The sequence below is a fragment of the Enhydra lutris genome, unplaced genomic scaffold (genome assembly GCF_002288905.1).
Source record: "Enhydra lutris kenyoni isolate GAN:26980312 unplaced genomic scaffold, ASM228890v2 scaffoldscaffold27, whole genome shotgun sequence".
In the NCBI taxonomy this organism is placed as follows: Eukaryota; Metazoa; Chordata; class Mammalia; order Carnivora; family Mustelidae; genus Enhydra; species Enhydra lutris.
Genome location: NW_019154111.1, coordinates 715,556 through 738,889, shown reverse-complemented (window position 1 = coordinate 738,889; position 23,334 = coordinate 715,556). Strand labels below are relative to the sequence as shown.

The 23,334-nt window shown below is 39.6% G+C and overlaps 1 protein-coding gene across 1 annotated transcript in view; it reads right to left on the bottom strand.

Annotated features, from left to right (window-relative positions):
* Positions 1-23,334, bottom strand: part of LOC111152088 (thiamin pyrophosphokinase 1) — a 348,477-nt gene that overhangs the window by 81,778 nt on the left and 243,365 nt on the right. The window contains exon 8 of the mRNA XM_022510396.1: positions 6,406-6,517. Coding sequence (XP_022366104.1) covers positions 6,406-6,517 — 112 coding nt within the window. The remainder of the gene's footprint in view (positions 1-6,405; positions 6,518-23,334) is intronic.

Here is a 23,334-nt window from a genome sequence, read left to right as displayed (position 1 = left end):
ATACTGATGTCACAGATTCAGAGTGCTATTTTTCCAGCACTGGACTAGAAAAGCAGTAATTAAAAATAGTAACATAGACACCTAAAAATACAAAACATCTCACACATTAGTGGCATTAGTTCACAAAGAGGTTATAACCTAAGTGGGCAGAGCTATCGTTGAACCGTGACACCTATATGCCAAGAAATCCCTAACTGCTCTCTCTAGCACGGCCCTCTCCCCCGCACTGTAGACTCACAACACTAACGGATCAGAATCACTTTGACATAATGGAGTGAGGATTCAGGGTGCTTCTCACTGAAACTGCATTATTACCCAGTGTAGTTTTAGAGATCCACAAGCTGTCCCCTTATGGCCTGGCACTTAAAAATCCTCACAGAGGGGGCGCCTGGGTGGCTCAGTAGGTTAAGCCTCTGCCTTCGGCTCAGGTCATGATCCCAAGGTCCTGAGATCGAGCCCCGCATCAGGCTCTCTGCTCAGCAGGGAGCCTGCTTCCCCCTCTCTCTCTGCCTGCCCCTCTGCCTACTTGTGATCTCCATCTGTCAAATAAATAAATAAAATCTTTAAAAAAAAAATCCTCACAGAGAACTCTTGCAGAATATCTTGGTACCTGTACACACTTAATACAAATTATTTTCCATTGAGATGAAAAATCTTTTCAAATGGTTTTCTCTTAATTTCTTCCCTTCAAAAATATTTCACGTGGGTTAGATTTGAGTCTTTTTCAGTCAGTGCTATGAAATTATTTCATTCTGTCATTTATTTCTATACTTTGATAGGACATAAAAGAAGGAACAATGAATGCATAATTTCACACTCAATTTGAGTGTTATAAATAAGAGGGCTGGGCAAACGGAAAGCAATTCCATTTGATATTTTCTTAGGCCAAAGTGTAAAGAAGTTAAGAGCTCCGTCCCAGAGAATTTAAATTCTTCTTCCTAAGCTTTTTCATTTCTAGGTTTCCCATATGTGTACCTTCCTCTTGTTTTTTCCCTCTTTATCCCAAATTCATTTTAGTGATTTCTTTTTAACATCAACTTACCTTTGATGGAAAGTCTTTCATTTACTAATTGGAAACAAGGAAAAATAGCATTATAGACTTGAATTCAAATTTTGAGTGCAACAATCCCTAATGATGTGAATTTAGGCAAATTACTAGAACCACCATGTGTCCTTATCTGAAAAGTGGGGACATCTGAAAAATATGCAGAAGCAATTAACTATACCACTTATCAGGAAGAAGGAAAACCAATTAGAATAAAAGAAAGGTTACACTTACGCATATGGTAGTAAAGCTTTAGGACATCAAAGAAAAATGAGGTCTAAAGGACAGACTTAAAAATGATTATCAATGCATAAGAGTTAGTTTGCTTAACTGCAGTCTCCTCAACAGCAACAAGAGAAACCCCCAAGAGTATGGCCAAAAGAGAATGAAAATAAGATTTTATTATCTATGTGTAGCTAAACTGCTCATCAAGATGGTGGACAAAGAAAAGACATTTCCTGATAAAAGTGCAGAGTCCTACTCATTCTTATCTTCTCTGACAGAACCTCGGTTTCACCTGGGCCGCCCCGTCTTCAGACACAAACTGCGCATACCTAGCCTCTTTCGCATCGAGGATGGCTGCTTGGTAGTTCTGGCCCCTGAGGCAAAAGACTGGATGCAGAAAGGATTTCTGGAAATGGTAGGATCCCTAAAGGCTTACTTTCCTGTTATGTGTGCTACCCTGTCTTCTCTTAACCTTCCTTTCTTCTGACGCTGAATGGGGACCTGACTTACCTGAGCTGCAACATCTTAAGAGTTTGAGGCAAAGGCTCAGAGGCCCACAGAAGCCACGCCCTGTAACTACTCACCTCTGTACTTTGTTACATGAGGGAAAAAGAAATTAAAGCTTTTTCCATTTTTTAAAAGATTTTATTTATTTGACAGACAGAGATCACAAGGAGGCAGAGAGGCAGGCAGAGAGAGAGGAGGAAGCAGGCTCCCCACTGGGCAGAGAGCCCGATGCGGGGCTCGATCCCAGGACGCTGGGATTATGACCTGAGCCGAAGGCAGAGGCTTTAACCCACTGAGCTACCCAGGTGCCTCCCCCTTTTTTTGTTTTAAAGAGAAATTAAAGCTTTTTTTGAAGCTCCCGTTTCAGTTAGTCATAACCAAACACATTCCTATTTGTTATGACTGAAGAAGAAAGAAAACTTAATTACCACCAAATATATGACTTTCTGAGAAAACCCAAGTGAATCTACACTCACATTTTTTAGGAACAATAAAAGAGGGATACCTGGGTGGGTTAGCCAGTTAAGTGTCTGGCTCTTGGTTTCAGCTGTCACAATCTCAGGCTCATGAGATTGAGCCCCACATGGGGCTCCACACTGGGTGTGGAGCCTGCTTAAGATTCTCTCTCCCTCTTCCTCTGCTCCCGCCCCCAGAAACAGTGAGAGCATTCAGCAATATATTGATGTAATATACTTAAACCAATTTGATGTCTGTCTATATATCTCCAAGGAGCTCAGAGAATTGGAAGTTTTTTTTTTTAATTGAAGTTTTTAAAAGGTATAATTTACAGCATCAACACAAAATATAGGGTTCCTAGAAATAAATCTTATATAAGATGTATAGGATCTTTTGGACAAAAGTTTTACATTATTGAAAGCCGTTAAAAAGTTCTAAGTAAATGGAGACAGATACTATGTTTAGGGAAGACTCAATCACATACAGGAATTTACTTCCTCAATTGTTGTATTCTCCCAGTTTATCTATAAATGAGAAATAATTCCAATAAAACTCACAATAGAATTGTGTGCATGACACTTGTCAAGTTCACAACATTTGTGAAGATCAAAAAGCGAAGAATAACCATAAAACTCTGGAAGAAGAAAGTTGAGAGACTCCATTAGCCATATTTCAGGATTTATTATAAAGCTACTCAGGGCAGTGTGGGATCAGCATAAAAAGAAGTGTGTAAGCCAAGAGAAGACACTAGAAATTCAAGTTCTCCCCCTGCACATGAAAACTTTCGGTTGGAGAAAGTAAGATAAATGGTGCGAGGGCAACTCATAATCAGTAATGAAAAAAATCAGATCTGTAGCCCGTATCATACCCAAAAATCAATTTCAGGTGCAAGAAAAGACCTAAAAATAAGACTAGAACTATATTGTGAGAACGTCTCTATGACTGTGGAGAATAGAAAGATGACTTAAGACAAAAACTACAAATCCCCAAGAAAAAGATGGATACATTTGACTTCCTTTAACTTCCTAACCTCAGTGCATACAAAAATGCCATAAACAACTGGAAAAGGCAAAGTATAGCCAGGAAGTAGATAATTAGGGTCTGAAGAACCTCTAATAATAAGAAAAAACCAAATAACCCAATGGCTAAATGGGCAAAAGAAAGTGATGCACAGAAGAAGAAACCAGTGCCGCGTGGCTGGTCACTACAAAAAGATGCCTTCCCTCAGTCCCACCGGAGATAGTGATGGACTATCACAGACATGTATCAGATCAGCAAAAATCTGATGAAACCTGACAATACCAAGAACTGTGAGAGGACAAAGAGCATGGGAGCTCTTGTATTCTCCTGGGTGAGTGGACAATGGCGTACCCGCTGTCAGAGCAATGTGGCATACCCAGGAAAGGTGAAGACGCTTCTCCCTATAATGCAGCTGTTCTCGTCCCAAGGGAACAGAGCCTAGGGAAGTGCCAGTACCAGACCAACGACACAGAATGTTCACAGTGTACTGCTGGGAACTAAACTATGGTGGAATCAGTAGCTTGAACACCAGCTGTCGAGTTTCACTTCTGCGTGACGGGTACAGAGGCACCTTTTCACCGTTATTTTAAAGACAGAACATGATGAGAGATACTGGAAATTGAAACAGGTAAATCGGGTTTGTTTTCGAACTTGCGGCATCACGTTTTGGAGGGCGTAAAGACTGGGGGACAGCCAGCCTCCACTCCAGACCCCCCGAGGGAGATTTGGGTTTTTGCTTTTTGTTTTTTGTTTTTTAAAGAAAGGCACGTGCAGCACCTCACTAGGAGACGCTCGTTCTCCTGCAAAGGGACCTTGAGCGTCTGGAGGTCCTAGCGGGAAGCGCAGCTCCTATATCCTGACTGAAAACGGTCCTCTGTCGGGGAAGGTCATCCACTATGGCCAGGCACGCAGCTTCGGGAGGGATGCACAAGGAGCCGCAGTGAGGGTGGAAGGGGGCACTTGACTAGTCAGCCACATCAGCTGAATCAACACTGGCGATCAGTGGGGTGACAGACATGGCAGCCAGATCACCCTCCTGTCCCTGAGGGAGATTTTGTTATGTTTCCCTAGGAGCACTTGCATATTCTCCTTGACCTAAGAAGTGATCAGCACCTGGCTGAGCTACTGCACCTCCCTCCTCCTTCCCGGGCCAACCTGTCACTTCACAGGTGTGACTGACAAGCTGACATTGACCTCAGGGCTCTGCTTTCACAATGACAGCGAGTGAAGCGGGGACCGCGCCCTCTCAGTGGAAGAAATCTAGACACTGCTTTTCAAGTTGGCACTGCTTCATTTCCCAGCTGTTACTACTACTTTTTAGTGACACAATATTACCTATCACGAGACCCCCTTAGGTAGCGCTCTCACTACAGAAAACCGATGAAACACTGGGTCTCAATTCTCTGGCTTTGCCTACTCTATTAAGTTGCTAGTTACATATTTTACATAAAATTGTAGGGGAAAATACTTTTTTCAAAAGTCAAAGCAATCCGTAAATATATTAATAATAGTATGCAGCATTTCTGTAGGATTGAAACATTATCACCGACAGTAAGATTAAACACCACATCATGCCCAAAGGACCCTTTCCAGGGTCAACTTTATTATATAGAATTAGGACATGCGTATTACTGTGGGATACAGAGGATCAGAGGATGTTCTAACGAGCGTGGAAGCAGCCTGGGTAATACTCCAAGTCTTCCCCATCATCATCAGGGGAAGGAAGCAGGGCTACGCCCAGACTGGCAGCCCTCCTCCCTGCTCAGTGCCCCTCCGATCTTGGTGCCAGTCCTGAAAAGTGAGGTCCCTGGCACATCCAGAAGGACGTCACCAGTGTCGAGACTGGGTCCCAGGAACAAATGGAACTCCAAAGAGTACAATTGTTTTAGGTTGGAAATGTTTTCAAAAAAAGTTTCTAACAGGAGCTCATGTCAGTTCCAGCTAAAGAGCTTCAAAGCCTGTCACATACTTCTGTGCACTAGAGCAGATCTGTCTCACCGTCCTTTCAAATTCTGATGAGCTCTCCAGGCATTTGCCTCAAAATATCTCTAGTTTTTCCTAATTGTTTCAGGACTGGTTCATAGAAAAGTCTTTTAAAATATCTTTTTATCTTCAAATTACTTACTTCTTGAAGTATCTATTTCCTTGTGGGAACCTAAGAGTTTTACATGTTGTAAAAGAATGACGTGGTTCCGTAATTTGGTTTTTATAACGTTAGAGGAAAGTGGTCAATCAGGAGACAATCCCTTTGACATTCAACCAAAGCTCTTTGACTAAATTATCATTATTCTTAAAGAGACTAGAGCTGACCTATTTCACAAGCCTGATGGTGTATTGTGGAATCAGCATTTATTTCATGAAAATACCCACCTCAGTTTTTGTTCCTTTCAAATCAGACAGTTTTAGTATAACTAGGACCTATTACAGTTAGTAAGCACTGGGAAACATTTTAAAACAGTAAAAGCAGCTAATCTAAATCTCAGAGATTTGACTATGAAAAGAACTTGCTATTTAGTTAGAATAGCTGCTTCTCTAGAAAAGTAAAGCAGGTTTCAAGAATACAAAATCTTGAAGAAGGTTGGACAAAGAATTCTTAGATTCAACACTAGAAGTACAATCCATGAGAGGGAAAAAAAAATCAGACTTCATCAAAATTAAATTAATGAATTTAGTTAATTTGCCAGTCATGTTTCTGATAAAGGACTTGAATCTGGGATATATACGGAAATCTTACAACTCAAACTAAAAAGGGAAATAATGCAATTAAAATATGAGCAAACAATCTGAAGACCTCACTCCAAAGAAAATATACTAATGACCCATAAGCACATGAAAAGGTGTTTGACATCATAAGTCATTGGTCGGGGGAGCAAATAAAACCACAATGTACCACTGCATATCCACTAAGATGTGTCAAAACAAAAAGACGGTAACAGCTGGTGAGGCTGTGGGAGAAAATGGAGGCCTCACACATCACTGGTAGGAATACAAAATGGTGCAGCTCCTTTGGAAGATAGCCTGGCAGTTCACAGAAAGGTTAAACACAGACTACCTTTGACCTAACAGCAGATATATATATACACACACATACACACTTTTTTTTTTTTTTTTAAAAGAAAGAAAATCTCCCTTTGTGCAAGGGTTTTACTTACTGAGGTTCCACTTTAGGCCTGTTGTCGTAACATGATTGCAAGACTGTCCAACAGGAATAAGGCCGCACCAATCACCTTCCATTCCGGTATCTACATGCATTTTGTGCTTTCCCTGAAGTAGAGAAGGAATGACAATCAGCAGAGGGAAGAGAAAGGACAGGACATCCATGTCACTTAAGATCCAGGCCTATGCACCAGGTACCATCCCAGAACTTCACGTGGTTATCATACTTAATCCTAATAACAAATTTAAGTAGTATGTCCTGAATAATCCCAGCAACTTCCACCTGACTTAATCCTAGCCACAATTTTACAAGGTAGTTTATTGTTAGTTGTTACTTTCATACATGAGAAAATTGCAGTTTGCAGAGATTAAATATGTCCAGGACCACACAGATAACCAGGGGGCAGAATCAGGACTCCTAGCTATACTTGCTCATTCTAAAGACTAAACCGATTCCACATAGTAGGGTTTTAATCAAACACTTGCTTAAGTGTAAATAAAACATTTCTCCCTAAGTAAATTCTTTACTTTATCTTGTAAGTGGACTTCTAGCTTTCAGAATTCAATGTCAGTCCTGCTAATGGTTAATCTGCTTCCTATGTCCATGGCTACTCTAGAGGATGCTCAGTTCTCAGTGAGAACCTCTACTGGGAAATAGTATCTACCTTGAGGAATGAGTATGCTTCCCCCATCTGGATTATGAAAAATGATATAATTTACTATATTAACAAGTTTTCAGTTTATAAGCAGGTTAACATTAAATGTAATGTTTAATCAAGGCTACAACATTTGCTTTTAAATAAAATACTTGGAAATTTCCTCTTCTTCTGCAAAGTAATGACTTTCCATTACTTTTCTATTCTATTCATTATCCTCAGAATATATGGTCTTTATAGAAAGATACCTCAAGTCCTTATGGGGAAAATGCCAAGGCACACATCTATTCAGTAATGACACAGAAAAGATATTTTCCATAATTCATGTAACTCTGAGGGGATAAAGATGTTCTTTATTTTAATGAAATATTATTTGAAAGCTTAATATGCGACACATTACCAGAGTAAGGTACTTATGCCACCTTTTACAGGATTTTATTCCGAGTATGCCTTTTGTACTCTGTTATGGGCTCTGGGAACCTACTCTGTTCCATAGAAGACCTCAGCGTATGAGCAGGCTTTGTCTTTAGTCAATGGGTTGCTTTTATTTGGAAAACGGCTCTCTAAATTACTTATCAGTTCTTGAAATGTAACACAAGTTCATATAGATCTCTACTACCTATACAACTCATAAATATGCATTTCTATTTGAACACTCAATCAGAAGGCATAAATTCAATTAAGAGTTCTTAAATATATTCAAATACAAAGACCATTTAAAGAATACATAAAATATATCTGAACTTGATGCCCATGACTGGAAGAAAAGATGGACAACACAGGTAGACAAACACCAAGCGATGGATTAGACACACTCGGAGAAAAGTGGGTGTAATGAAAACACAATGCCCTGTGAAAACAATGCCACACAAAACAGAATTGGGATAAATTACAGAACCCATAGGGGTGCCTGGGTGGCTCAGTCAGTTAAGCATCTGCCTTCAGCTCAGGTCATGACCTCTGGGTCCTGGGATCAGGTCCTGGGATTGAGTCCTGCATCAGGGTTCCAGCTCAGCAGGGAGTCTGCTCTCTCTCTCTCTCTCTCTCTCTCTCTCTCTTTCCCTCTGCCCCTCCCCCACGCCCTCTTGTGCACGCGCGTGCTCTCTCTCTCTCTCCGTCCGTCCCTATCACTTGTTCTCTAATAAATAAAATCTTTAAAAAAAAATTACAGAACCCATCTATGTAAGTTGAAATAAATACAAACACATCAATACACTTTTTCTAACAACAAAATTTAAAAAGATGTTAAAAATTTAAATATATATATGTATATATATGTGTGTGTGTATATATATGTATATATATATATATATATGTATATGTACACACACACACACACACACACACACAAACACGTTTGCCCTATGGGAAGAATAAGGAGAATGGGAATGTGGTAGAGAAATTAAAGGGAAATAGATTAAATTAAAGGCAAATGGATCAACAATGAGGATTCTTGCCTGGACCAGAGATAATAATGTGCCACGAACAAACCAGCATAACTGACTCAACACTGAAATCTTATAAAAAGAACAATATGTTGTTTAGATACAAAGTGATAGAAGACAGAAATTCTTAGACTCCTCTGAAGAAAAAAATAGGGAAATATTTTAATAATTCTGAAGAATAATTCAAGTAAGAGGAATAAGTGGGACATGGCAACGGAAAAAACTTAGGAGAGAAATGAAAACTAATCTTCTTCCTGAATAATGATCTCTGTTGTTGTTTTAGATCAATTCAGAGCGAAGCGCAGAAACTATTATTACAGCTCTGGAAACATTTTGGAGTAAAAGCAGTCACTGTCAGAAGGCACAGGTTCGGAGGGGTGGAAGAAAGTGCAGGGGCCCTCACCTTCTCATCATGTTACATCCTAAAAGAATCAAGAAATAGTGCCTCAAGGGGTAGACTTTTAAAGGGGAGGGATTTACAAATTGCTCCCGGCCTGAGTAGCTGGTAATATGGGTAGCATGCCTAAGACCAAAAAGGGGACCGAGAAAGGAGACTTTGAAATGTCTCTGGCCTCCGTCGTAAACCTCTATGCCAGCGTTCAAGATGTGACTCACGCAGCTGTCCATACGAACCGTGTCATCACTGCATGGAGGGGAGGCACAGAGTAGTAGGGAAGATGCTGATCAGAGACCTGATCAGGTGCAGAGGAGTCGGGGGCAGAATGTAGGCCAGGGGTTCCCTGCTGCCTGTGAGGGAAGAGAAATCAACTCCGTGGAAGGTGCACGCGTGCAAAGCCGTGACTCAGTGGCAGGACACTCACTGATGGGGTCAGGGTGGGATGGTGGGGCACAGGAGGTTGTTAGGGCAGTGAAGCTGTTCTCTGGGACATGATGAACACGAGACCTTACGTATTTGTCAAGACCCAAAGAATCTATAACACAAGCAGTGAGCCCTAAAATAAATTATGGGCTTTTACAAAGAATAATATACAATACTGGTTCATTACCTGCACACAAGTCCCCCACTAATGCAAGATAATAGGGGAAATTGTGAGTTGGAGAGGAGATATATGGAAACTTTGTCTAATTGGCTCAATTTTCTGTAAACCCTAAAACCATTCTAAGAATAGTCTACTAATTAAAAAGAAAAAAATCTCTCCGTGACTCCTCCGTCTCTCATCCCTTAATGGGACTGGCAGCACCGTGACAGTAGGCGTGCCACCTCTGACAGCCAGGAGCCCGGTACTGCACCGAGAGAAACATGCAGCCGCTTCTCAGCACCGTTACAACTTAGGTGGCTTTCCCCCCCTAAAAAACAGGGCTTTGTTTGTTTAAACCATGCGCTGCCTTAATTTCTTCGTACAGAATTTTTCCCTCAGTTGATTTACATTGGCTAGCTTTGTCAGACGAGTTTGAGCATTGTTTCTCCCTACCACTCTCCCTTACAGAAATAACTCTGAAGCTATAGATGCTAAATATAACACAAATTATCGTCCATGGATGCAAACATAACACACTTTTAATAAACTCTGAAAGCCTCCTTCATATGAAAGGGAGTCTTGTGGAAATTCTGATTTCCTTAGGAGTGCTTTGGTTTAAGTAGCAAAGGAATAGAAAGTGGTGGTGGCTTTTCCCGTTGGTAGATCCTGGCCTGATAAGGGTTGTCCTGCCAGGGTCCACATCAGAAAGTAGAGCATACCGGAGAGGCTGCAGGTAACCCGCAGCCTCCTGAGCACTGGGTGGCAGGTAGGAACAGAAGGGCAGGAACGCTCACCCAGCCCAGAGGGCTCTACCTCTGTCTCGGGTAACAGCATCTTTGACAATGGGGCCCACTGTTAGAGATTGGGACTTCATTCCTTATCAAAGAGAGATTTGTGTGTCCTTGTCTTATTTTTATTGTGTTATAGTTAATCCCTATCTTTGACTGAAGGCCTTCCTCCCTGTTTGTGGTCTAGGTGACAGTTTGGTCGCGGTTAGCTAAGCACATTAGTATGTTTGGTGTTCCAGCTAACTTCTGTAGAGAATGATAAGGGAGCTGGGTGGGGGTGGGGAGGGGTTGGGGGTGATACAGGCGATGTGGATTAGGGAGTGCACTCTTCACAATGAGCACTGGGTGATGTATGGAAGTGTTGAATCAGTATATTGTACACCTGAAACTAATATAACACTATGTTAACTACACTGGAATTTAAAATTAAGAAGAAAAAAAAAAAGAATGGTGAAGGAAGTAAGGAATGATTTCTCAACTGGTAGACATTAAGTCCCTAAGAGAAGATTCTTCAACTTGCATCATATAATGCAAAGGAAACAGCACATATACATGTTAAGTTTTATTATCCCAGGGAGAGGATGCTGTTATAAAATCCACTGATTTAAATGACACGGTGTAAGCTTTCTTTTCTAGGCTTGCTATATATTCATTGCCTTCCTCATTATGTTAACATTCAACACACCTTAAAATTTTTAACCTGGGAATAAACTAGTTTGTGAACTTGCGAAGTCACAGATAGGTTTAAGCCTGCAGTCAATTAATATTTTTTTTGTTCCAATAAGATGTTTAGCCATATGTGAACAGTCTTAGTATTTATAAATAAGCAGATTTAGCTTTGTATGGTTAAAGGTGAACAATATTATGCTTTCCTCCTGTATCTTCAGTTGGTGTGACGTCTTTTAAAAAATGAACAACAAAAGGAATTTTTGTTCATTCCTCAGATTTCTCAATTCATAATATATGCTAGCCTATATGTGATTTGACACAGGCAGGCATACAGCCTGACATTAAAGAACTTCCCTAAAGATTTATGCCATTACTGGAGTCTAGAGGCACATGAACTAATCATTGACTTCCATCTACTCTCATGAATCATTGCGCAGGTTCCTGCTTTGTCCCCTGTTCTGAGCTAAGATAACTCTTTGAAGTCAAAGGCAGTTCTATATAGTAAAGATGGGGCAAAAATCAATCAGACAGTTTGCTTTTCCAATTGTGGTTGTTTTTAACATATTAACAACCTCAATAAGGTATGAAATTGTAATTTAGTGAAAGGTAGCAGAGCTACTACTTGGCACCTGTGCTGGAAATCTTAACTTATGAGCATGTTAAAGGCAGTCAGCATCATAAGATCACTTTTGCTAGACTGCAGTGTTAACTGAGAGCAAAACATACACAAACAGAAACCTAAAGAAAGGGTAAGAAGCCACCGTCACTTTGTCTTATGCGTCCTCTTTGCAAACGACTGACACCACTGACAGATTAGATGAAGTTCACCCTAGATTTTGCTTTTGCAAAAATATCAACGAGCCATCGGAATTGTTTACTTCTCTAAATCGTTAAATACAATTAACTATGCCAAGGTTTATGGCAAGAGATCTTGGTGTGGATCTCACAAAATATGGAGCAGTTTAACCAGACCATTCAAAAGCAATCGAACCCACGAAGAACATAAACGTACTTTCTATTTAGTGCAGAAGCTTCAGGAAGCAGGTGCCCATGCCAGTTATAAAGTGGATGACCATTCATCAGACGGCTGTTAATGGTGCACTCACACCCTGTGGCTACCTGCAGCTAAGATTTCTGGCACACAGACCCAGTACGAATGAAACACCACTGCACACCGATGAAACACAGGTAACCTCTGGTAGCTCATTTTTTGTTAGTTTGTCCAGGTACTTAAAAATTTATCAACAAACACTGCAGGAAATTAAACAGCCTGCAGGAAGGGACAGGGAAAGGCGCAGATGGAGGTATCTGCATTGTACTTGCCAGGAAAAGAGGCTACCCCTCTCTCGCAAACACAGACCTCTGCGATGGTGCATTTTCATGCTGAGACTGTTCATGGGCCCGAGAGTACTCGCGAGAGCAATGGACTCCACGGTGAATCTGGAAGGCGGCTATGCTTACCACTATACCACCAACGCCTGCTATCACAGTGAACCTGTAGCTGTAGCATCTCAGAGCTAGAAGGCTTGTGTCTCTACTTTTATTCTGCTTCACAAGTACAGAATTCAAAACACAAGTGTGTTGGTTTTATTCAAAGTAGTCTGTAAAGAATTAATGTTACATATTAATATATTTACATATTTTATTTAAGATATTTCCTTTTGAAAATTCACTAATAGCTTCCCTGTAGATAGATTTAGAGTTTCCGACCACAGCAGAAGCACATTTTCCAAAGAGCATGACTCCCAGGATCTGGTAAGATCAGAAAGAGTCTCTTCCTGAAGTCACAATGCGCTCCAGCACGATTAGATGTTTCAGGTAGTTCTGTAGCAAAGAAATGCTGTTTAACTGAGTGAGAGCTACCCTAAACTTACCTGACTACAGATCCCCCTCCAGCCCTCAAATAACACCTCATAATTACCCATGGAATCCGCATTTCAAGAAACCCATGTAGGAAAATACTAATTCAGAATTATACGCTGCATCCAAAATTATAATACTTTGGTTTAATATTTCCACAGCCAGAACATTTCAGTAATGTGTTTTGAAATTAAGAATCTCTGCTTGATTTTTGTTTTGGAAATTATTGGATAACCTCATGCTGAAATTGTATGTTTTGACATGAGGTAGACTTACTCTCTGATTAAAAGATTAATGACAATACTGGTTTTCAAAAGAATGCCTCCTGCACGCTAGTTAAGCTAGTTTGTTAATTTAAAAGTCAAAAATATTTATGAAATACATACCTACTATTGCTAGAGACAGTAGAATATTATGATAGGATAATTTCCTCATTAATGCCCAACACTAGCTATTTCAAAATAAAACTGATGGAACTGATATTCATCCAATATTTTTTGTCACTCTTTATTAATGCTTTTTTACAATGCTTCCATTCTGTCTCAACCACCCCCCCCCCTTTTATAGCAGGCAGGGGAGACATCTGGTGAGTGCCCTCATGCTCGAGTGTCAGAAACCTACTCTTGGCTCCTCCCAAAGCTACAGACATTTCAAATGATGACTTCTTAAGATAATACTTATCCCAGAAGCAAGCATTTCTAACAGGACAGGTTATACCAAAAGATGTATTTTGAGTTAGAGTGACTGCAGAATTTTCAAGTAGTTTCAGATGAGAATAATCAGGATTGCCCATGTTCTGTTTATTCCTATGCTGTTTCTCCAGCAAGTTTGTTAACCTAGACAAACTTCTGAGCAAAGGGCAAGCTCCACTCTTTTATGAAAATTCTTGTGTCTTTTAGTTAACACAGATGACTTGCTTCTAATGGCTACCATCTTTATATTAGCATTTTGTTACCATACTGCATGTCTCACACAGGTGCATGTTGTATCCTTAAAAAGAATAGAATGGATTTGAAGGCAAAGATCGCTGCCTTTTATTTCTGTTGGATTTACAGCACAATGGAAGAAACATATTAAGTATCTAATAAATATCTGATTGATCAATGGCTTAGAGCACAATGTATTGATAAAAATTGTCAATATGCTTAGTAAAATCTTTATCAAAGCTTGAGTACATGAGGGATTGTTTAGTTGAACTCAAAGAACTCAGTACACATATGTAGACTTCTTTGTGTAGATAGCATTTGCCTAACTGGACACCAGGACAGAGGCACGCACCACCAATAATTATAAGCACTTGCCAACAGTACTCAAAATACACTTCAAGGTGTAAATAGAGTACACACTTTATGTGTGTAAAATGGGATTTACAATACTACCTCACTGGGTTGTTTTGAGGGCTAAGTGAGATACCACGTATAAGGTGCCAAGAACAGGACTTCCAACATTCACGTTACAAATTGATTTACTCGCTCTTCCTCCACTAGGTCATCCAAATTTAAATGGAACAAAAGTTTTCCCTCCACTCTTTTCTGCTTTTTATTTTATAAAATCCTAGGAACTTTGGCCTAGTAATTTTTGAAGGAAAATAAATGTGATTACTCCTAAGACTAATCTAAAATATTAGAGGGAAGGGAGAAAATGAATTTTTTTTCTTTAAGCATTTTATAGTAAACCTTCATAGAGCATTAATTTGTCTTCATGAGAAGAATCATATTTTCATTTGCTTTATAAAAACTCTAGTTTTTAATAAGCTTAAAAAAATGTTCCCCTATTTTGAAATTGTCCTTTTAATTAACATATAATGTATTATTTTTTTCAGGGGTATAGGTCTGTGAATCATCAGTCTTACACAATTCACAGCACTCACCATAGCACATACCCTCCCCAGTGTCCATCACCCTGGCACCCCATCCCTCCCACGCCCCTCCACTCCAGCAGTTTGTTTCCTGAAATTAAGAGTCTGTTTGTTTCCTGAGATTAAGAGTCTCTTATGGTTTGTCTCCCTCTCTGGTTTTGTCCCATTTCATTTTTTCCTCTCTCCCCCCTTGATCCTCTGCCTTGTTTCTCAAATTCTACATATCAGCAAGATCATATAATTATCTTTCTCTGACTGACTTATTTCACTTAGCATAATACCCTCTAGGTTCCATCCATGTCATTGCAAATATCAAGATTTCAATTTTTGATGGCTGCATAATATTTCATTGTGTGTGTGTGTGTGTGTGTGTGTGTGTGTGTGTGTGTGTGTATAAATATATATACCACATCTTTTCCTTCTTTATAGGGGTATAAACACGAACTTTGACCATCAATTTTAGGAAAGTTCTAAGAACTTCTGAGGTCTCTTATCTAGTTATCACATCCAAAATGTAATTCTTTGTTTTCGAAATGCTCAATATGAATTGAGCCTACTACTAAGGTAACACGAGAGTCTCTCTCTTTTTTTTTAAGATTTTATTTATTTGAGAGAGAGAGAGCATGACAGTGAGTATACGTGCACATGAATGGGAGGAGGGGCAGAAGAAGAGGAGGGACAAGCAAACTCCCCATTGAGCAGGGAGCCTGATGGGGGAAGGAGGGCTCTTGATCCCAGGACACCTGAGATCATGACCTGAACCGAAGTTAGACTCTTTACTCACTGAGCCACCCAGGTGTCCCCAAGACACTTTTTTTTTTTTCAGTGCAAGCAAATAATTTAAATACAATTCAGTTCAGCCTCTAAATCCACTGGGCTTAGTTTTTAAATTCTCTCATAATTGGTCAAGGGTTGATGAGAATAGCAGCACTGCAATATACATTTTAACTTTCCTCCTTGTATCATCAACCGCCCCCAACCTTCCCTCTATAAAACAGCTGTATGTAGAGTCACAACAGAGCTCCCCACAATAACTCAGGCACCAACATTCTCCTCTAGCTGACCTCTCCCTTTCGTCAGGCTCAACAAACCCCACCCCATACTCTTCTCTTTCTTCTCCCAGAAGCTGCAGGTCAGTAAGACTGGAAGGGGAGCAGAAGGGAAGGACAGAATTTCTGGAAGGATCCTGTTCATTATCCTATCTGAACAGACTCCGGGAAGTGTTTCCGCTTGCAGAGATGCAGCATGGCTGATGTTCAGCATGTGTGTCTGAGTTGGGTCTAGTTTTTGTTTATTTTCCCCCACTCATGTTCACAATGCTCATAGCATGTTGTTGGTACTCCCGAAGAAGAGGAGAGAGAAAGAAAGCTCTGCAATTATTTATCTCAAACTCCAGCATGACTACCAAACTTTATAAACTAGAAGAAATAACGAGAAAACTCCAGCTACAGAAAAAGAGAAGTGACGTACAATTTTTGAATATTGGCTATGTCCTAACATTCCATTGGGCACCATAGTTCCCACAACAAGCTTGAGTGGTAGAGTTACTACTCAGAGATCACAGACTCCGTACAATCATTAGCTTGCTCAAGATCACTCAACTAGCAACTGGGAAAGGTGGGGTCTACACCTCAGTATGGCATCATTTTAAAATCTACTTTTTTACTACATTATCATGTTTTTCTGGGCTTCTAACTTCAAAAGCCTGTCAGAATATGTCATTCCTTTGCTCCTCTTCTCTTTTTACTTTTTCCCTATATTCACTGTCCAAGTTAAGCTTTTGCATGACCCTGTCCAAAGTTTATCATAAAGAACAAATACATGAACAGTAAATGAAGGAATTAATAAGCGAATGAACATCTATCTTCCTTGACTTCATCCACTTATCTTCGACATTCCCCACTCTACTTACACATCCTTGTTCATTTACTTGTCCTTTGTTAGTGGCTGAATATAGGGAGGATGCTGGTAAGAATGTTTGGGGCACACATTGGTGTTTTCAAAACATGCTATTGAGTTTTCCGGAAGTTCACAAAGAACAGTGCAAGCAAACCAATGACTGGACTAAGATTAAGGAAATCAACACACTAAAGTAATTTTTAAGACTTGGCTACTTTTAGTCAGGAACCAATATGACAATTTTGTTTCTCCCCTAGATCCTAAAATAGTAATTGGAAGCAGCTGGATTATTACTCAGATGGTACAAGTCCCAAGACGCAGCTCAGACATCACCTTCTCCATCATCCCTCTCCAGGGCCCTCCCTGAACCCGCAACCTGGATACCTGCACAAACTTGAGACTCCATAGCACACTATTTTACGTCTAACTCTCTCGCTGGAAAGTAAACACCTCAAGGAGAGAAGCCATGTCTTATTCATTTTTATATCTTTAAAATTTTGTACATTGTTAGACATATAGTAGGAATACAATAAATATTTACCGGAAAGGGGGCACTGAGTTCATCCGTTTCCATGATAACTACTCTCAACCTCTAATTTATGTGACAGCTACCACCCTCACTGTCCTGTCTTTGATCTTCTTTACATTAAAACTCGTAGATTTACTGTTTACTAATTCACTATTTCCAATTCCCCGTTTCCAATTCTCTTGCATTCATTCCAGTTAAACTTTTCCTTATACCTCCATATTTGCTTTCATCAAGATAACCAATGACCTCCAAATTGTTAAACCCAATGGTCAGTTATTAGTCCTCACCTTCCAGTAGAATTCACAATGAGTTATTCCTCTCTCCTCCCTGACATACCATCTTTCCTTCGCCTGCAGACCACCACACTCTTGGTTCTCCCTCTTCACCCCCAATTTCTTTTGCTGTGTCTTCCTCTTCTCTCCAGATCCTAGGGCTCCGTCTCTGTCTCAGCTAGATCCTCTTGTCCAAAAGATCTAGCTATGCCCTTTGTGAGCTGAGCCATCTAGATCTTGGCAAATCCCCAATTTTTATCTCTAGCTGAGACTTCTCTAACTCTGCTCCTGATCATCCAGCTGTCCCTATAATACACCCTGATCTTTGACCTCAAACCTACCCTATCTTTATCTGAGTTGATATGGATTCCATCTTTCCAACTGCTTTGGCAAAAAGTTTTTCCTCTTTTCTTACACCCATAAGGAAATCCTATTGGCTCTCTTTCTCAATATACCCAGATTCCTATCACTACTCATAATTTCTTTTACTACCACTCTATCCAACTCCCCATAACAAGATCTCCCCTTGTCCCAATAGAGCTTATTCTCAAATCAGCATCTACAGTGATCCTCTGACAAAGTCAACTCAGACCTACCTACCTCCATACTGACCGTCGAGACAAACACTCCTAGCTTTCTGGAAGTTTTCCATTTCCCTCCTCTAGCCCTGAGAAGTCTAGCTAGTCTTTAGGTTCTGTCCATGGAGTGGATCTGAGAGAAATGTTGTCATTATTAATGAATTTGGGTTCTGAGCTAGCCAGAGGGAGCCTGTTATATGCACAGCACTGTGGTTCAGGGCACAGGTGCTGAAGAAAGACTTCATGGATCTAAATACCTTTTCACCATGTTTGTATTTCATTTTTTTAATCTATAAAACCAGAACAAAAGGATTGTTGAGGATTAAATGACTTGATATGTGAGGTACTTAGAACAGTGCCTGCCACAGAGTGAATGCTCTATAAACATTCACTATTATTAAAAGGATTAAAATGGGCAACCAAACAATGCATTACTTTCAATTTTAGACAGTCAATTTACTTGCCTCTCATTTTTCGTGTCAACAATGTTAGGATAATTTTGTCTGCTAAAAGTAACCTGAAAAGTGCCCCATTATATATTATGTGTTGGTAAAATGTTGTCATAAGTATACCTTTCAAGTTAGACCATCATCTTAACTGTTACAGTATTTTGGTACCTCTTATATGAGGCAAGCGTCTTCAGTGTAAGAAAGTTGAAAGTACTGATTTTTGCAAGGAAAAGTGGATAGTTTTTTGATATGGTAAGATTTCTAGATAAATATCATGCTTTAATGAAGCTTAGCTTTATATTCTGTGCTGTCAAGATGATTATCCTGAAGGCACAGGGAGGCATATTGGGTGCAATGCAGTGGGTCTGCAGTAAGGAACACCTTCAGTGTAAGGAATATGGCAGTCTTCACATTTGTCACAAATCAAGTGTGTTGTTTCTGTAGTGTAGTGGTCATCACGTTCACCTCACAAATCAAGAGTGTTGCACAACAATCATCCTCATAACTGAACCACCTAATCTTTCACCCTCTCCCATTCATACAAGTCTGCGAGTTCATGTATCTCTTTTTCATATTTCTCGGTGGTAGTCAGTCTCCAAAATGGCACCCAATGAACCTGGCATCCTGGTATTTATGTCTTTGTGTAGTGATTCCCGCAAACAGGAAAAACTTGTATATCAACTGGGTACTGAAGAAGTGTCGGCGTGTGACTTCTAGGCTAGGTCTAGTCTGTCTAGTCTAGCTGTCAAGTCTGACAGCTGCCCCCTTGCTGGCTTTTATAGATCACTTGCTCTGGGGGAAGTCAGTCACCAAGTCATGAGGACATTCATACAGCCCTGTAGAGGCCCATATAGAGAGGGATGAAACTATACCCCTCCCCAACCAGCTAGCACCAACTTGCCGTGTATATATGAATGACTTGCCTTGGAATCCTAGAACTGTGATGCCCAAGGCAAATGAATTTCATGAGACCCCAAGCTTAAAGCACCCAGAAAAGCCCAAATTCTAAACCTTCAAAGAAAGTTCGAGATATAATAAATGTTTACTATTGTTTTCAGCTACCAAGGTTTGTGGCAATTTGTTACACGGCAATGGATGACTAATGCACCCTCAAACTTTGCTGTCCCTTTCTGGGTGCCGGTGCCTGCATTGCTTTATTTAGATCTCCATTGCTTTTCCCCTTCTCTTTGTGTCCCCTCTCTACTTCTTTTAATGTCCATAAAACAGAACAGGCAAATACACACACACACACACACACACACACACACATATATATTTTGTTCACAAGAGTGCATGGAAACAAAAGTGGAAGTACAGTAAGTGTTTTCCAAAAGACAACTACCAGCTCTTCTTTGCCCCCTTCTCTGTGGGTTATTGGGATTGATTCTCCCTCATCTTTATTCTTTCTTAAGCTACCAACTCGGGAAAGAGGAAGAGTGAAGTTGGAGGCACAAAAGATTCCCCAACAATCATTAAATTTCATCTTAATGAAATTAAGATAATACAAGCAGAAAAACAACATTTTTTGTTTAAAAACATTATTACATACATTCAAAATCACCATACTATATGTGATTATTTAAAAAGACCACATCAAAGCAAAAATGAGCCCAATTTTATAATGAATTTGGCGTTATAAGAAAAAAAAAAAGCATTAAAATAATGGACATTAACTATCTTACACTCCCTGTCCCAAAGTCATTTATTTACTATCATTCAAATAAATGATAAAATGTGACCAAATAGTTATTTTATTTATTTCGGTGAGAGACAGAGAGTATAGCATGAGCTGTGGGTGGGGAGAAGAGAGGGAAAGGGAGAAGCAGACTCCCTGCTGAGCAGGGAGTTCAATGTGGGGATTTGCTCCCAAGACCCTGGGATCACCATCTGAGCCGAAGGCAGTCGCTTAACTGACTGAGCCGCCCAGGCGCTCCCCCGCCAAATAGTTATTTTTAAATTTGCTCTGGATACTATAAAGTTTCCAAAACTTGATCCTCTAATGCCAGACATACTTCAGAAGCAACACGCAAGAGGCTGCTTCCTGTATTCTCTACCTTACATTTTCTATTCTTCTAATTTTTTATACAATAAAAAATTTTGTCTTAGTTTTGCTGGTACCAGTTTATGGTATCCTAGAAACTCCACAATGATGGAAAAGAACAGGTACTCACAACAAAGCAGAATTACCAACATATTTATGGCCTTATCATTTGACAGGGAAGGTCAAAGCTTCTCCGAGTTTATTCATAACCCTGCACCAGCTTTCAATTCTTCGAAAATTGCTCCTTGATACCCGGCTTCCATGAAATCACAGAGAGTGGCAGCTACTCTCTTAAGGCATAAATCAGATTCTAAATAACTGATAGCACTTTTTTCCTCTAGACCTGGACAAGAAAGGCACAGCATTTTCATTGTTGAGTGCCGGCGCTTAGAAAAACCAGCTCACAAAGGATGTTTTTAGGTTTTAATTCCTAAAGTCATCTGTAAGAAAACAGTCTCTGGGATTACAAAAAATAAAGGTCCTGCTCTTGAATGTCACAGGCATTTTAATATCCTCTCTTTCATTCTCCAAATCCAAATGAAATACTGTCGCAGACTTAGTGACTTTTTATCATGATTAATGCTCTCATGACTTTGTTGTTCCAAACTCAAAATGTGCAAGCTATGTGGGGTTTGGGCACACTAAGACACAAGCCAAGGACACAATGGCAAGTGAAACAGTAAGTATATGCAACCAGCTACATATAATAAACAAGTAACATTAAAGAGAGGTTTTTTTGTTTTTTTAAGTCAGGACAAAATATTTAATTTTTTTTTTTTTTTCTGTATGATGTCAGTAATTCTTTTTCACAGGGAACATTAAGAAATAGGTCATGGGAAGCCTTCATTCTAATAATTAGTAAACATTAGTTTTTACCATTTGGCATTTAACATCTGAGCCACAGTATCTGGGCATTTTCTCTGAGATATACTGATGTACCTTGTAAAGGGCTGAAAACAATCCCATGTGAAAAAGAGTTGAAAACTCAGGATCTTTAATCTGCAAGGTTTGCAATTAATGAATTATCTTTACTTAACTATGACAATAATTCAATGATGCTTTCTCATTTAGTTGTTTATCTTAATAAAAGTTAATACAGTTCTATTAATAGCCATCCAGATGACTGTTTTTATGAGTACGCTGGTATTCGCTGTCAGCCACTGTGTTTTAGCTTATATCTTTCATCGTGTCGGCAACGACAATGTCAAGAGAAGCAGTTACACCACAGTGGGGATTGGCACAGACTCGGGTCTGACTATCTGGATCAGATGCTTTTCTGCCACTTATTGGCTATGTGACTTTGGACAACTGAATTCATCTCTTTATAGCTCAATTCCCTCATCTGCAAAATTGAGGAGATACTATCTAATATATCACAAAGGTGCTGCAGGGGTTAAGTCAATAGTATCCATGAAGCACTTAGAACAGTTGCCAATAAATCTCAGCTACCTCATGGTCATTACTTCGTCATGGCAAACAAACAAAGGGATAACGTAGGTTTAATGTGTGAACAGTGTGTCTGTATCAGGACAGGGGCTCTGTTGCTCATCCTTAATTATTATTTAATTTTGTTAAATAAGCCAATGGAGAAAACAAGAGACAGAAGACATATTACAATTTCCATGTGGCGCTTTTATAAGAAACATGTTAATATAGTTTCACCTATGTCTACACTGCCCCTTTCCAGCCTCAGCCTCCATTCTAAGGCCAGACTCCATGGCAGTGTGATGTCACTTTCTCAGGACCTCCAGGCTGCTGTGAAAACAGACGAAGTAGTGGGCATTGAGGCCATTACACGAGAGGAAAACCAATATGACCAAATCATTATTTGTCTTAAAAATGCCCTAATTGCCCAGCTTTATTTTACATCATAGAACCTCCAATAATTCCACAATTCACAGGGCTGCTTGGTTTGGACATCGCATCTGCGTAGCAGTCAAAATCTGTAACCTCATCTTTTGACTCCAAGATGGACACCACAGCTGGCATAAGAAGTTACTGGGGAAATGTAATTTTGTGGTCATTTTAAATCCTTAATGAATTTTTAAATACATTACTCACTTAAAAAGTGAATTCTTCAATTTTTAGAAACACCGATCACTGAAGTGACAGGAGCTAGGCTGCCACGTGTATACAGTAGAGAGAAATTAAGACCCATCCTGTAGGAACTGTCTTATCAACCTTCTGTCTTTTCCTTAAAAGAGAATGTAACATTAGATAGCATAAAAAGACAGTTTTTAAAACCAGGCAGTTCCCGCCCCCATTAAAATTGTTTCTATTTATGTACTCCTTCTGAGAGCTAAAGATTGATGCCTTAGTAGCTTTGAGTATTAATAAATGACCTCATTCTATTCTTTAAATAACTTAGGAAAAAATGCATTCTGAAAGGAAAGATAGATACCCCTTCCTCAAATGAGGAAAGTTAGCATCTAAATGTTAACATAAATAACATACTTTTGCAAGTGAAAGAATGATATATATGACACATATGCTTTTAAACCTAAGTAGCTCATTTTAACCTGCCACTTCTCAGATACTAATGAATACATAATATTTCCAGTCCTTTCTCTCCCAGCCCAGACTTATATACTAAAATAGAATCAATTAAAAAAGTCAGAGTAATTCTGCTGTATGAGAAACCGGCATGGTATGGTAGAGGGAAAGAGCTCTGGGCCCTGCACAAAGAGCACAAAATTAAGGCCAATATTATGTTTTACAGCCTCACAGAGATCAGGTTCTCTAGGCCCAACTGAATATAATATAAGTACTCTTCACTTGCCCATTGTGATTAGTGTGTTAATGCAAGTGCAACATGCCCAATATATTCTTCTGGCATTTCTTACCGAATGGGAAACTTTTAGATGCATCTAGTTTTGAAATAAGGGAAGATGCAGAAGCTAA